Source organism: Phoenix dactylifera, chromosome 11 (genome assembly GCF_051530095.1).
Source record: "Phoenix dactylifera cultivar Ajwa chromosome 11, Ajwa_hap1_PhDact_Kaust_v1.1, whole genome shotgun sequence".
In the NCBI taxonomy this organism is placed as follows: Eukaryota; Viridiplantae; Streptophyta; class Magnoliopsida; order Arecales; family Arecaceae; genus Phoenix; species Phoenix dactylifera.
Window position 1 is genome coordinate 26,484,316 of NC_143200.1, and position 16,897 is coordinate 26,501,212.

General features: G+C 37.2%; 1 protein-coding gene across 2 annotated transcripts; it reads left to right on the top strand.

Moving 5' to 3' along the window:
* The first annotated feature begins 1,895 nt into the window (after positions 1–1,895).
* On the top strand, positions 1,896–14,896 carry LOC103702323 (DNA topoisomerase 1 beta-like). 2 transcript variants are annotated; one of them, XM_008784694.5, is made up of 16 exons: positions 1,896–2,158; positions 5,718–7,029; positions 7,254–7,448; positions 8,524–8,604; positions 10,410–10,469; positions 10,676–10,770; positions 10,900–11,056; positions 11,210–11,335; positions 12,615–12,695; positions 12,785–12,875; positions 12,956–13,110; positions 13,647–13,715; positions 13,795–13,884; positions 13,984–14,087; positions 14,167–14,335; positions 14,622–14,896. In XM_008784694.5, the coding sequence occupies exons 2-16, from the start codon at positions 5,758–5,760 to the stop codon at positions 14,688–14,690; spliced, it is 2,814 nt and encodes a 937-aa protein (XP_008782916.4). In that variant the 5' UTR covers positions 1,896–2,158; positions 5,718–5,757; the 3' UTR covers positions 14,691–14,896. The 2 variants fall into 2 exon arrangements, with proteins under 2 accessions (XP_008782916.4, XP_088563661.1); XM_088707535.1 differs by having other exon boundaries at positions 1,960–2,158; positions 10,410–10,518.
* The last annotated feature ends 2,001 nt before the right edge of the window (positions 14,897–16,897 follow it).

Sequence of the window (16,897 nt, forward strand, 5' to 3'; positions counted from 1 at the left end):
AGCTTAGAATTACAATGCTTTTCCCTCTATTCCCCAATTTGATTCGATCGATTCATGGTTAGCCGGTTTAGCCAAACACGGAAGAAGCTAGGTCTAGATATCTCGGCGGAGTATGCATCATTGACCGAGTTCTTAAGAGTTGATGACGAACAAATCAACATAGGAATCCTTTTTGTCACACTTAGTTAATGACCCTTTGTTAATTTCATAAAGAGTTCTCTTCCATCCAATTAACTAGCAAACAAGGTGCTTCTTGACCTAAATTTTGTTTGTTGATGACCAGGCCTTAGGATCATATAAGGCATGTCATTCAAACAATGAAGAGCGCACCCTGTTCAGTGTTCAACAATGCAGGATAAGTAGAGCTTTAGATGAAAGTTCTTGCTTGGAAATAATTCAGCACCATTTATAAAAATTCAAAAACGAAGGACAGCACAACGTCGATATCACCCTAATTCATAAAATACATATATTGGTTTGTCCTTTCCCATGCGATCATATCAAGATATAGATGAATGCGTTGCAGCAAAATCTGGCAGCATTTTATAATTTGATTGTTGGTGTCAGTCCAATGGGACGCCTAATTTATTGAATTCTTGATTTCTACTTCAAAGCCCATGTTGCCCAACCACATCATGATGCATAATTTCCATTTGTAAATGTATTTGATAGCCACCAAGGTAGTAACCCGGTGGTAAGGGGGTTTGGACTCCACCCGCAATGTTCGGGTTCGAAACACACGAGCGTCGATTAAATCAGGAGACTGCATGCCTACGCCCGAATGGCTCTGTATGGATATGCTTTCCTTTCATCAGTACTGAGGTGGCATTGTAGTGATGTACTCATACGTGAATGGCTCAATGAGGTTTTCTATAAATTAGGGAGGACACGCGAAAATTTGCAATCCGCATCGAACATCCTCATTCATCAAGTCCAGGTAAAAGGAGATGCCCTTCCATTGGTCCATAGAGATGCAGCCATGCAGGGCGCGGAGAAAGGGCGGTATACTTTGAGCGGTGACCGCATGCCGGCCTCCCGGCTTTCCCCAATAAATGGACAAGGACGTTTCCGTAAAGAAGAAGAATTATAGGGACGTTTGGTTCAAATCCTTTAACGTTGGAGGGCATTCCTGTTATTTTAGAAATTCTTACATCAACCAAAACGTCCTACCATTATACTGATTAACATCCATGTCCTCCGTTCTTTTCTCAAACATAATCATGCTGTCGAGCCTGGTATTTATTCACTAAGGAAGAGATGTTAAAGATTAGAAAAAATCCAAATCAAAAGTTTGTAAAGAGTTTAATCGATTGATCATTGGAAAAACATAAAAAAAATAAAGGTATTGTTATTTTTTCTCCAATAGTCGGTGAATAAGATAACAAAGATAAATATTAATAATTATACTATTATCACTACAGATGATAAATATATAAATAATTTCTTTTCATGAGCAATCGTAAAAGCAAATTTAATAATCCTAGCATAATAGAATAATAACGATACCTATAAAGCTAATAATATTATATGAATATTTAAAAAGTACAATAATTAAATAAGACAACTTATAAAATGTAAAACTGAGCACATTTAATTATACCTTAAAAATATATACTATCAATCACCATATTATGCACAACTCAATTTCTTAACATATATGGCAATTAAAGATCAATTTCTTAGCTGCGTCTACATATTAATAGTTCAATGACTCAAAAATTTTAATTATTTATCGTACAACACATAAAAAAAAGAAAATCAGAAAGCAGAGCCATGGTTTTGGATTTTTTTTAATGCAATTAATTGAGAATATCTTTATCTGCTAGAAAGTAAAAAAAAAAGGGGGAAGGGCATTTTAGTCCAATAATAAAAAGTGACGTGTATAATTCAGCACAATAGGAGGGGTTTTATGCAAATTAAATCATCCGTTAGAAACGGAGCCTTTGGGCTTGGGGAGGAAAAGAGGGCCAGAGGAGGCAGCCAGCAGTAGGAGAGGAGAGAAGCAAACATGGCTCCGGGCAACCCTAATTCAGCTCCAAGAAGCCCTAATTTTCATCCCGCAGCTTGAATCGTTGCAAGAACCAGTTTGTGGATTCGCTGACCTCCTTCCACTTCGATCAATCTGTGCTGTTCAAGGGTTTGCAGAGGAAACAATCAGGTATTTTCTCCATACAAAAATCTAACGTTAGGGATATTTTTAGGCTTTTGTGTTATTGATTTGCGTAAAAATTGGTTCCCTGTGATGGGTTTCATAATCTCTTGCCATTATCTTGATGTTTATTGTTGTTCTATTGCTTTGGAATCGAGATTTTTTATAGTTCTTGACGTAGGTGGTTTCCTTTGTTTGCTCAATCCATATTTGTGCTGAACGATGAATTTTGTTGATATTGAAATGATCTTTTGGGATGGAATCAGTGATCGGAGAGGCATGACAGGTGCGTTGGCCATCTTCTTGACTGGGGTTGTCTTTAGGGTTTTTTTGGAATTTTAGGAAATCGGTTATTGGAGTTTTACGGCGGGAGTGCTGATGTTTAGGCTAGTTTCCACCATAGTCCTTTCATGTCTTCTGCTATCTTTTTGAGACTTGACAGGTTTTTCTTCTTTCCTTCTTTCCCCCCTTTTTGATTGGGAAAAAGAAAAAAAAGAGGACCCAGTAGAGTAAGGTAGTGGAAACATCTTGGTGTGCTACAGTACGCATTTGGTCATGATGATAACCAGCCAACCAGTTAGGCGGCATGTCTTTCATTAAGCATGCCATGGTCTTTTTTGTCCCCTTTCCATGAGGAAGTCACATGATCCCTTATGAGTAGTAATGCTATTGCCATCAGATATGGGGGTATAGAAGGATATGCACAGGCTTCTTATAACTTTATTACATATCACACTTGAACTTGAATGAAGTTGTGATGACCGAAGAAAGCTTGACCGTGGAGCGGAGAATGTCAGGGAAAAGATCAATAAAAGAAGCTCCTTATTATATGCCCGATGAACCAAATTGCTGTGTGATTATACTTTAGTATAAGGTAATCCTGTTGCTGAACAATTTCCATGTAGTTTATCTCCTTTAAGTCCGGTGGTTCTTTTGAAGGATGCATCATGAAAATGACTTCATCTTGACTGTTTATGTGGTGGAATAACCTGTGGACTCTTTCTCAACTTGTATGAAGACAAACTGATCGTTGAGGCATCTTTTATTGCTTTCTATTGCCTACAAATAGTTCACTTTGGTCGTGGGAAGGGAATGGTGCTGTTATTATGTTATCAGTAAGCTTTGGTACTAGTATCTTTCAATTAACCTTGTGCTTTATGCTGTGAGTCCAGCTGTAGAAAGTCATCATTAAGTCCTAAACTCAAGGGTTATAGCTAAGGAGCTTCCAGGAAAGCATAAATCATCCTATATAAGTCAGGAGTGCATGCCCTTTAGAGTGTTCAAGAAGTTTTAAAGATATATGGTTTGGGAGTCTAACAAGGAGTATTTGAGTCAACTACTATTGAGAGGCCATAAATTGGTGAATGCTCTTTTGGTGCATGTAAATATTTGATTTGAAGATGATGCTAATCTTTAGAACTTATTCACTATGGACATTGAATATAATACTAGTTTGAGTATTTGTGATCTGTAAGTAGTAATTAAGATCATGTTAGCATAAGTAAGTTTGTTGAACTGGTAACTGTATCGGTCGGTGATTGGTTCTGTATGGTTCTGGTACATATTGTACCGACTTGATGCACATAAAACCGGGGGAGGGAGAGAGGGAGAGAGAGATCAGCTCGCTTGGCCCATGGAAGATGCATCCCTTGAATCCAAGGGCCCGATCCCTCGATCCAACTTAGAAAGATCCTCGAATCCAAGCTTCTTGATCTCAAATCTGATGGCTTGGTTGTCGTTTAGTGCAAATCATCATCGAATGGGAGATGGGGAGATTCAGGGACTTCGGATCCATGACCTTCTAGAATGAGCAATTGGTGAGGGACGCTTGTTGGAACTAGGAGAAGGGGAGGGAGAGGGGAGGGATAGGAGATCAGCTTGCTTGGGCCATGGACGATGCTTCCCTCAAGAGAGCTGCGAGATCCTCGAACCAAGCTCCCGTTCCTTTGATCCGACCTAGAAAGATCCTCGAATTCAAGCTTCTTGATCTCATGTTTGATGGCTTGATTGCTTTTAGTGTAGAACATCATCGGTTGGGAAATCGGGATGTCGAGAGGATGTAGATCCTGGAAAAGTGGAGCATCATTGTTAATGAGGCCCAGTCTCGAGGTGCCTGGGGTTCTAGAGTGGCGAAGGTTGCTGTGAGAGTGCCAACGATGGCGGTAGTTGGAGCACTGAAGGAGAAGAGGATGACAAAGCGAGAGAGGAGAGTGATGAGGACATGAGCTGGAAGCTTTGAGAGAGGGCGAAGTTGAGTCTGGAGCTTTGAGAGGGAGCAAGGAATAGAGCGAGCCATTGAAGAGATGAATCAGAGATGAGCCGAATTAGACCAACAAATAAACCACCCCGAACTAAAGGGTCGTCTTGTCTCGGTAACTGATTGGTCGGTAATGCCCCGAACTAGGCGGTTTGGGATGCTTGGCTGTCCTTGAACATAAGTGTTCGAGGTTGATTTAGAGAGCCCTTGTTAGGCTGCATTTCCAAGTAACTGTTTTTGTAGTCAATAAATTTCTTTCGGATTTGCTCTGGTGGCTTTGCATGTGCTGCGAGTAACGTCCTTCAGTTAAACTTTTAACATGATGAATACAAGACTAATGACATTGATTTGCAGCGCGCTCAACTATTTCTTGTGAATTTTGTTTTTTTCCTTGGATCATGTAGTTTTGTCTTTAAGATTCACCTTGAGAACTCAAAATTGCATAAGAGTAAGATGAGTTAAACTGGTATTATATCAACTGGAAGTTTACTGTTGGAAGCTTAACGTCTGGTTTCAATACTCAACTCATTGAAAAGCATTATTTTAAGAAAACGTAACTCATCAATTTAATTACTGAGTAGATAATATCTGTATCTTTATTTGTAAATCATCTCTTAGGTGGTTGGACGCGTGATTTGATATTAAGAAATAGGGTATGACTTCTTGGTTAAACCCTCTGTTTCAGCAGAACTCAAGAATAACATGCATCATTTTTTTGGCTTTCCTTTACTTTTGACAGTACATTACCTTTTCAAAGAGATAGTAATCATTGAATTAAAAACTGAATATTTAGATCTGTGGTTAACTGAATCTGGGTCCTAAATAATTGGCCATATGCAGGTCTGAATAGGGAGACTTATCAATTAAAATTTCAAACATGCCTCCATCTTGAAACAATCACAGTCTTTTTTTGTTTCCTTTACTTTTGACAGTACATTACCGTTTCAAAAAGATAGTAATCATTGAATTAAATACTGAATATCTAGAGTTATAATTAACTGAATCTGTCCTAAGTAATTGGGTACATGTAGTCTGAATAGGGAATACTATGCTGACTTCCATTAAATTCCAAACTTGTGTCCTTGAAACAATCATGGTCTTGACTCCACATCAAGATATTAAAATTCAAGAATTTTGTAGTAACTTGACACACTTGTGTGTGTCAGGGCAGTTTCAGGCTACTAGATCAGCATTTAAAATCAATTCCTTGTACCATATATATATTTTTTATGTTGCATCAAGTTAATACCTAATAACTTATATTTTACATTCATATGCTTAACCCTTTAGCAAATTTATTGAAATTTGCAGGTGGAAACTAGGACACCTTTGCAGAAGATAAAGTGAAATAATGGCTGTTCATAGTTGCATCAAACAAGTTATCTATGATGATGGTGATGATGATGATGGGCCTGCAGTTTTTAAAAGATCAAACTCTGCATCCAAGCAAAAACAGTTAAATTCTGCTTCGAAGAAATCAACATCTCAAAGATGTGATAGTTCTTTGGGAAAGCTTAGATCTGAGAAAAGTGTTACGAATTATGGGAATTCCAATTTTCAGAAGAATAAGATAACTTCTACTGTGAAGGCAGCAAGCGAGAAGTCTGAGTCTATGGTTGCAGGCTCAAATTCTAGGATTGCCGATCAGTCAAAACATTTTGCAGAACATAAACTGGCAAGTAATAGTAAGGAAACAGCGCATCTGGATAATATTTGTGCTGATGCTGAAAGCTCAGATGATTCAGATGATGACAAACCATTAAGCCATAGGCTTAATGCAGCTTCTATGGTATTTCATAGGAACAATTCGATGCATGCGGATTCTTCTGAACATAAATTGGCAACTAGCAGTAAGGATAAGATGGATTTGGATAAGCCATGTAATAAAAGTGAGGACTCCGATGATTCTGATGATGATAAGCCATTAAGCTCCAAATTTTCCAAGAAAGTGTTTGAGTCCCCCAGGCATACTTCACTATCATCACAAAAGTTAAAAGAAAGGACCAAGGAAGATTCTGATGATTCAGAAGATGATGAACCATTGCTCTCCAGGTTTCAACCAAAATCCGCTGGTGGTGCATCTACAAAAATTTCTGATGATGATGAGAAGCCTTTGGCTTCTAAAGTTAAGCCTAATGGTTCTGTCAAGAAGGGAACAAGTAATGAGTTAAGGTTTTCAAAGGGTGCAAACAAGCGTCCTCTTGGTGATACCAATAATCGTATAGATTCTTCAATTAAAAAGGCAAAAGTCTCAGATTCCTCTTACCATGCAAAAGTTAAACAAGAAGTTGTAGAGAAAAAACCAGGTACAGATGATAATGACCACATACCAATTGCACAAAGAATAAAAAAATCAGGGTCATCAGACAACAAATCATCCACTAATAAAGTGATGAAGAAGATCACTTGTTCGCCATTCAAGAAGGATAGCAAGAAAATGAAGAAAGCAATGAAGAATTCGAAATTCTCAAAGTCCCTGAAGGTGCCTCCTGGATCTGGTGGGGGCCAGAAATGGACTACTTTGGAGCACAATGGTGTCATTTTTCCTCCACCTTACAAGCCTCATGGGGTCAGAATGCTCTACAACGGACAGCCAGTTGATTTGACTCCTGAACAAGAGGAGGTGAGTTTTTATGGATGTTTATATTGCCTTGCTTGATCAGACACTCTTTATCTTCGATTTTCTTTCAAGTCTTGCTGCATGCTGCAGTTGCTCTGAATTCGCTGTTCTTGTTTCTTTTATAAGAATAGCAGCCGTTTAGTAACTACCTGTCAAATTACATTGAGTTATATTCAGTTAAGATTTGCATTGTTCCTTTGTTTTGTTCTGAAACTCTTAGATTGCAGGTTGCGACAATGTTTGCAGTTATGAAGGACACAGATTATGCCACCAAGCCTAAATTTATTGAGAACTTTTGGAATGACTGGAAACAAATACTGGGTAAAAATCATGTCATTAAAAAATTTGAGCTCTGTGATTTTACCCCGATCTATGAATGGCATCAGAGACAAAAGGAGAAGAACAAACAGATGAGTGCTGAGGTAAGTCCTGCTGTCTCTACCACAAAATCTGAGCAGCTTAAAAATTTGATTATGCTGATGTACTTTGATAATTGATATTTTGCCAAATTGGACTTTATATAATCTATGCCAGTAAAAATGAGTTTTATGCTTGTTCTTTTTTACACTTGCAAAAGATCTTCTACGTCTATCAGTACTGCAGGAGTAATATGCATTTCTTTGTCTTCAAGTTTGCAAGTGTTGCAATTCAATCTTATTTTGTTGCCAAAGATACGAGTGTTGCAATTCATTCGAGTTATGCCAACCAACTGCAAGAGGGGTACTTTTTCAAGAGTTTTCTATGCAAAATAATTCCAGCCATGTTATGCCGTACCGGCCCAAACCGGACAGTATGGAGCATACTGTACCGTATTGGTTCAGTACTGGTACCTGGCATGGGTGGCATACCGACATTTGGTATGCCAAAAAAATTTCATACCGTATTGTTCCAACACTGTGCTAGTGTGGCATCGGTATGGGGTCCGGTACCAAGACATCGAACCTTGATTCCAACCTATTGAATCTATAGATTCTATCTGTGATGCCATCTAGTCAACTTGGTGCAATAGAGATCAGCTCCAAGTTCTGCAAAACTAAGGCCCATATTGCTTTTGCTGAAGCATAGCCCTTGTCAAGTTGGCACTAATTTCCAATCTTTTCTAGAGTACATGAAAAAGCGTAGGTTGTCCACCCTATAAGATTTGATTGATCTGATGTAGAATTGCTTAATACCACAAGAATAATAATCCGTTTTCTTGTCATTTTCATCGATGCAATTTAGCATTATTTATGAATTTCAGACATGATTGATCGGTGCTATTAAGAATGCTTGGTTGCCTTATTTAGCAGTCATACTTCCATAGAAAAAAACTTATCAGTTGATGCTTCATATAATGTATTCAGTTGTTTGTTTGTATGTCCTAGATATAATTGAACATTACCGATATCAAAATTGAAGAAAGTGTATTTCCCTTAAATCTTGCATTCTGAAGCAATAACTATCGAAAATATAATTACTCAGTTTGTGTTCCTGACTTAAGCTTTGTTCCTTATATAGGAGAAGAAGGCCTTAAAAGAAGACAAATTGAAGCAAGAGGAGAAATACATGTGGGCTGTTGTTGATGGTGTTAAAGAGAAGGTAACTTCTGACTTGTGTTTAAGTAACAAGTTCTTATCAATATCGTTTTGGTTTTTCTATGCCAATAGCTTAAGTCACTCTTACATGGTAATGACCTGGAAGGTTGTTAAAACACATTTTCATTAGCATCTGGGTAGATGATAGTTTCTATGTTCTATCTGTTTCCATTTTTATTAAGTTAGATTTTAGATGAAATACTTAGTTACTTGAAGGCTTGATACTTGGTTTTAGATATTGCATATATATACTTTGCAGCAACACTTCCCGACATATATGTGTTTATGCATTTAGTTGTGTCATCATTAGTCTCTAAGGAGGTACCACTACGGGCACTCCTACCAGCAGTCATGTAATTTTAGAAATTATAATCGTGTCATATCAGAGCTCACAAAATTTTGAATATAGCGTGTCTCTTATGTCTTCCTTGAAGCGGAATGAATGACTGATTTGCTGCATGAATAGTTAGATTCTTTAATTTGAGGGAAGAACATATACAGGGAAACCTTTTTTATTTCCTGAAGCATGGGTTGGAATTTCTTGTATTAAAAGTCGATGTCTTCCAGCCAAAATGCTGATATATTATAGTTGAACAATATGATTAAACTTGTAAAAATCAATGATATAAACAACTTTCTGAAAAAGTGGCATCCAATCTCGACATTCTCTGTCTCACTCAACTTTGCAAATTGCTGTCTGTGGAGTCAATGATCCTCCTATATTTTGTTGGCATGTAATGTTACTGTTGCAAGGTTACTGATATTTCATCAAATCCGAAGCTGATTGAACAATCCTAGCATTCTATGACATTGTCTTGCAGCCCTGTTAATATGCTAACTGTTGATTGCAGATAATTCTGTGTTGAACACTGATAATACTAGACTATGCATTTATTCTGAGGATATCTGGTACCTTTTGGTTTCCTGACATAAATTTTTCTTGGTGCCTTCCCTTTTTTTTTGTACATTTCTTTTCTATTTAGCTTATCCTTTATATATTAAAAAATTATACACTGCTTTCACCAAAAAAAAATAAATATACACTGCATCATTTCGAGTTACAGGAGCCAAACATTTAGACCCACATATGCATTTGCATGTGCTGGGAGGGATATAAACCTGGTTTTTCCTGATCATTGGTAGGGATTTATCTTTTCTGCTGATACTGTTGGCTTCTGTTTGCATTCCTATAATGCATTAACTCATACAAGATGCAAGATGACTGATGTCCCCTGGATCAACATCTGAAGTAGCTTTCCTCCAAGGGAGGGAGGGATGTCACTCTTTGGTTCCTGTTGATATATGAAAAATCATCTAGTGACATTCAGGATTCCTCTGGATGTCTTGTATTTGCTCAAAACGATTTATAAGCTATGTTATTTATGTTGTAAATTGATATTCTTTTGTAAGATAGTGTCTATCAAGGACTCAAGTCCTGGCGGGATGTTCCGTGGGACACCAGCATGGGGTACCATCCCAAAGTGTCAGGACAAGATGCCCCGCCATTGTCCCAGCATCTCGATCGGCACGTTTTGGGACATCTCCTGTCTCAAGTGTCGGAACGGGGCTGGACGGCGGCATGTCCCATTCCATGAGAAAACCAGGACAAACTTGTACCGTGGGATTTAAAACCTCAGTATCTATGCTATTTCAAAGTAGTGATGCTTGATAGTGCATTTTAAGTGAGGACCTGATTTAGTATTATATCTCATTTGTGGCCGTTACAACTGTTGAAGTTCTGTGGCATCAATAGCCTTTCTCTTTTCCTAATGTCTTATTCTGTGAATTTGACCATGACATCCATTTCAGGTTGGGAATTTCAGAGTTGAACCACCAGGATTGTTCCGAGGCCGTGGAGAGCATCCGAAGGTTCTATACCAACATAATTCATGGAAACAGTAGTTAGGAGTTAGAACATGTTAAGCTCAATCCACTGTGGTCTGAATAGAATTTTCAATTACTTTGTTTTCTGTCTTCTCCTCCTCCTTCTCCTTGCTACTATCGTTATCATTATTGTTATTATTTTTATATCTTGCACGGCTTTGTTAAATAGTATGTGTTAATTATGATGCCAGATGGGAAAGCTGAAAAAACGCATTCGGCCAAGTGACATTACGATCAATATTGGTAAAGGTGCACCAATTCCAGAATGTCCGATACCTGGTGAAAGGTGACATAAAAATGGATAACGAGATGGCATGAGACTGGAAAAATCTTATTGTTAAAGCTTATGCTAAATGGCTATGAATTAGCAAAAAGTGGCCTTGGAGATGTTTAACCATGTGAAGTACTTTTGCAGGTGGAAAGAAGTAAAACATGATAATACTGTTACATGGCTAGCATTTTGGAATGATCCAATAAATCTGAAAGAGTTTAAATATGTATTTTTGGCGGCAAGCAGCTCATTGAAGGGGCAAAGTGACAAGGAAAAATATGAGAAAGCCAGACTGTTGAAAGTAAGCTATTAAATTGTAGGCTCTTGTCAGTGCTTTTGGATCACATGCATTACACACAAGTTTTGGTGATTGACAGTGTTCTTTAGCAATCTTCCCCATGTGTTGTTGTTCTTTGGTACTTATTTTGTGTGCCATGTGTAACTTTTTGTGCAGGATTACATTCATAATATTCGTGCAAATTATACAAGGGATTTTACTAGTAAAGATGCTGCAAAACGGCAAATAGCAGTGGCCACATACCTTATTGATAAGCTAGCACTTAGGGCAGGCAATGAAAAGGTAACAGCATGTAATTCTGAGTTTTTTGCTTCTGCTTCCTCATTTCTTTGGTTTGCTTTTTCTAGCTGTTTGTCATACTTGGGAGAAGCTATTGTACTCTTATTTGTTCAACTTTTCCCTATGATTTTATTGTCACTTCCTTCCACGCTGTGGTGTCTGACACCAAACTGACACCCCTATCCACTCCTGCATTTTTCTCAATGATAATAGCCTGCTAGAGTCAATTGTCCCATCTGTGAAACATTAGCAATATGTACTTCCCTTGTGGATGCTTGTTCTCGTTTGCTAACAAAATTGTAAATCTGTATATGGGTGAGCATTTTTCCTATGTGGCATGACACCTTGAGTTGAACTTTGAACTGCAGCAAAGCTTGCTAGCTTGGTTGCCTTCTTACATGAATACATGTATCTGATTTATATATGTATGTCTTGTCACCATTTTACAGTTTAAAGTTCTTACTATATGTCGTGCTTTGCATATACATGTGAATGGAGATGTTTGTGTCCAGTCAATCACATCACAGTTTTATCCAGTGAACTCTAATTTAATCATGATTCACCATAAAGTTACACACATATATTTACCATATGTTTTAGTTATTTGAAATATACCCTATTTCCTATTCACAATAAGTGGAGTTTAGAATTTTTAATAAGCTTAATTCTTTTATGGCACTCATTCTCACATTATATTATAATAAATGAAGTTTCAAGTTACTGGGCGATGTTTATGATCTCTTCTGTCCATCGTGTTCCCTGAAGTTTCTGTTTTAAAAAAGTGGTTTTCTGAAATGTATGGAAACTCTTAGTGATAGCAGATCTTTTCTCGATTGCACCCAGCAGTTGCACAGAATTTTTAAATGTTCAAGCCTTAAGTTATTTTTTCTATCTTTTCTGTTTTTGCTTCTGTTAACCTGCAGTTGACATTGTGCTAGTTCTTCGTGGTTTGTCTATACATAATCTGGCAGTCCTGGGCACTGCTGATAGTCTGCTGAAATCTGTTTTTTATGGACCACCAGCATCCATATAGAGTACCTACTCATTTTTTTAGGTTCATTTTTAAGAAAGTTAATTAAGTGCGCTTCACAGTTTTTCTGGCGTTCTCAAGACATTTTGGGCTATGTTTTCATCGATCTTCCTTGATATTCATTACTTTTCACTGTCCTGACAATTGTTGGTGTACTTAATGTAACATATATCGTCCAGCAGAAGCAATTTAGTGCAGTTGCATCGTATGTTAACAAGTTACCTGAATATCTGTCTCTTACATCTTATGCAGGATGATGATGAGGCTGATACTGTAGGTTGCTGCACTTTGAAAGTGGAGAACGTTGTTTTGGTCCCTCCAAATAAGTTGCAGGTAGGTGATGTTTTCAAAAGATTTTCAGCTTTGGTGCATTCATTCTTTGCTCAGATGATTTGATGTTTTTGTTTTTGGGTTTCATCCAGTTCGACTTCCTTGGTAAAGATTCTATCAGATATTTCAATACTGTGGAGGTTGAGCCACCTGTCTATAAAGCTATTGGAGAATTCCGGACTGGTGATTGCAATATATGTTTAATTTGTCCTTTGTTATTAACCCGAATGTTCAGTTGCTAATTTTTGCTTGCAATTCATTAGCAAGAAAAAGTCATGGTAGTAAGAAAAGTGGTGGAGATGATCTCTTTGACTTGCTGGATACGAGCAAGCTTAATGCTCATCTGAAGGAACTCATGCCTGGTCTTACTGCGAAAGTTTTTCGTACATACAATGCTTCTATTACTTTGGATGACATTGTGAGTATTAACTCACTGATTTCCCCCCTATTCTGTGTATATATGAATATTTTGTTTTATACTTTTGAAGTTTTTGCTTGATGAGCCTGAGTCATCACTTGTATAAGCACCACTGTCTTCAGAAAGCTTTCAATTAGCAAATTATTTTATGCGTATTGGTGAATCTAGAAAGTATGCTTTGTGGAAAGTTTTTTTTTCCCCTGAATAAAACATTGCAAAGGGGTATTAAGAGATGCAGTAACCAAATCTTGAAGTTTTCCTATCTGGTTTAAAAATCTTTTTTTTATTAATACACAAGCTTTCATCTTTATCAAAAATTAAAGTATGTATATGGTTAAACTTTATCAGATTGAAGGCTATAGCCTAGTATTTAAATGGTATGGGCTGTATACATTTAGATTAAATTATTCTCTTCATTTATATGGATGATTTTTCCCCTCACAAATTCATTATCATTACCCAAATTTTACAATGCTATGATGGACAAACAGCTAATAAAACACTTTGTCTGATTTGATTCTGGTATTTGGTGACAGTTGAATAGGGAAACCAAGGATGGTACTCTTCCAGAAAAAATTGCTGTTTATCAGCATGCAAACAAAGAGGTGATGATTGTACTTAGTTTGTTCAATGAAAATGTTAAACATGAATCCTCTATCATTGATAGATTCCTCCGCAAAACAGGTTGCAATCATATGTAATCATCAACGCAGTGTCTCCAAGTCTCATGATGCCCAGATGTCAAGACTGAATGAAAAGATAGCAGACATAAAGGTAATATGCTGTTTAATGCACAATCCTCTTTCCTTTCCGATTTATCTTGTGTGTTTTTTACTAAAATATCCTTCATGCTTCGTGATATGATGCTTGCAGGCCCAAAGAGAGGAGCTGAAGGTGGATTTGAGTAGAGCAAGGAAAGGAAAGCCCCCACTTAAAGATGGAGAAGGGAAGCCAAAGAGGATCATGTCCCCTCAAGTGTAACGAACTCAGAATGAATCTTAAGGTTTTGAAATTTCCACAAAATTACCATGCCATCTCATTTAAATTAACTTGCAGGTTAGAGAAGAAGGTTGCTCAGATTGATGCAAAGATAGAGAAAATGGAATTGGACAAAAAAATAAAAGAAGATTTGAAGACAGTGGCTTTGGGTACATCAAAGATAAACTACCTTGATCCTAGGATATCGGTTGCATGGTGCAAGCGCCATGAAGTTCCGATTGAGAAGGTAAAACACTCCTAGACTGACTGATTAATGATAACTCTTTAATGACAATGTGAAGCACGTTCTTCATTGTTTAATTGCATGCTACCTTTTATTTTATTCAATTTCTTGGGATTATTTGTTTGCATTTTTTTAAAAAAGGTCAGTAAGATTTTCCTTCTTATTGCGTGTCCAATTAGTATATTGTTTACCCCTTCTCTGTTTCTTCTACTTTGTTTTTTTCGCCCCTGTAACGATTTCCGTTGAACATTTGCTGATGGTTTTTGCCAATTCTCTGTTTTCCTGTTAGATATTTAACAAGTCACTACTTGCCAAATTTGCTTGGGCAATGGATGTCGACCCCACCTTCAGATTCTAATGAATCAGCCATTGGCGGGCTTCAATTTTCTTGCACTAAGGGGAAGAAATTCCTGCTGGCTGCTGTATTAAATTAATTCTATTCAGAGGGGGAAAATACAATGGTGTAAGATTGTGTTTTCCATGCCCATGGCATCCAAGAAGCCTCAGGCATTATTACTTGTAGAACTGCCATCAAATGTATTATGATTCAAATTAGTTGAGAAATTGAGTTTGTCATTGGACATTCATTTCTTAAACACATTAGAACACGATAATCATCTTAATGTTGCTTTAAGAATTTGTCATTCTCTGCATTTCGAATTGATTTGCAGTTGTGAGTTTTAGGCTATTTAGCACGATATCTAAAGCAAATGCAACGACAGAAGGGATTTGGCACAATTCTCATCTAACAATTTGAAACATGATGACGGATAAGGCCTAATGCACTGTCAGGTGGAACCATGCATCTGATGGTGCTGACTGGAAGAGGTTAATTTGTCCTCATTCAGAACATAAATCTAGAAGAAATGGCTCGTTAAATGAATGTCAAATGTATCAGTTTTCTAAAGCCATGATCCGTGTAAAAAAAAGCTACATTTTCCGAGGGACGCAAGCATGATCCGTGTCAAAAAAAGCTACATTTTCCTAGGGAGGCGCAGATTGCATTGGAGAACAGTTCCAGAACCTCCGTGAGATCTGGATGTAGGGATGATAATTTATGATTCCGTTTATTAACCTGATCCGCAGATAATCTATTTTAACTAGATTTGGATTTGAAATAAATAGAGTTAGCTAAAAATAGGTCAAAAATATGTAATTTATTTAGATTTATTTATTAAATAGATCGGATTCAATTTTAAATTTTTGATTCGATTAATTTGTTTAATAATTAAATCGGTTATGCTCCGATTGTTTTTAACTCATTTAAATTTATTGAATTTATTAAAAATATATTTAATTTGTTCAGTTTATTTAATCTGATTTGATTTATTTAATAAATAAATTATATGAATTGATTTAGGTGTTTAATAAATAGATCACATTAAATTTAAATTTTTGATCCGATTAATAAATAGATTAGATTTGAATTGCGGCTCTTTGATGAAAGGCATCATTATTATAGTCCAAGAGGGTAAGAGTTTTGGTTGGATGCCACGAGGCACCTATACAAGTCCCGTCGCCTAAGGAACCTCAAATAACTGCTGCTATAGAGCTTCGATATTATGCCCAAGAACATTAGGCTTGCCAATTAAGTTGCCAAGAAAAAAATTAATGGAAAAAAAAGGAAAACGGAAATGAAAGAAAACAGAGAAAAAGCGCGGCACTGTCTCATGTTTGGCTGATATGAAAAAAACGCAGCTAGTGGATAAGATATCGTCATGCGAACCAGTTGGCTTCTCGTTATTTTCTCTCTAAATAACTAGCACCGGGAGTAGAAAAAAATTAGATTAATTAAAATTTTAATTTTTTTATTTGACTCTCTCTTCTTGATTTTTATATTATCTTTTTTCTTTGACTTTCTCGGCACCCAAACCGGGCCTAAGAAATAAAAAAAGGAACAAAATTCTATGAAGATATCGCTACACTAGCTACGTTTTCAAATCCTGTATCCAAAAATCCAAACAGGGCTCTTTGCAAAATGATTAGTTCATATAATCTTGATTCTGAACCAATTGAATTTGGTTTTAAAAAAAATTATTACGGTGGATTAAAATAAATATCTAAATGATAAGTAAAATATTATATTTTAAGTGAAATTTATTATTTTACTATTTTCATCTTGTTCTTATAGTTTGTCGTATCATACCGAATCAGACGGTATCGATACCGGTAGCATATCGACATTCGGTATGTCAAAAAAATCACATATTGTACCGTACCGCTACAATGCTATTATGGTGCCGGTGAACATTAGTTGGCTTACTGCATTCTTTTGAATTGCAGTTAGGCCTGTCAACGAGCCGAGCCGAGCCCGAGCCACTGCAGGCTCGGCTCGTTCCATAACAGTATAGGCTCGGGCTCGGGCTCGGGCTCAGTACCGAGCCCTGTACTAGGCTCGGGCTCGGGCTCGCTTGGCTCTGTACTAGGCTCGGGCTCGGGCTCGTAAGGCTCGTTTGCCCGAGCCCGAGCGGCCGAGCCCGCCCCCACCCCGGTGCCCCATCCCCATCGTTCGTTCGTCGGAGAGAAGAACGAAGGAAATAAAGAAAGAAAGAAAAGAAGAAGAAG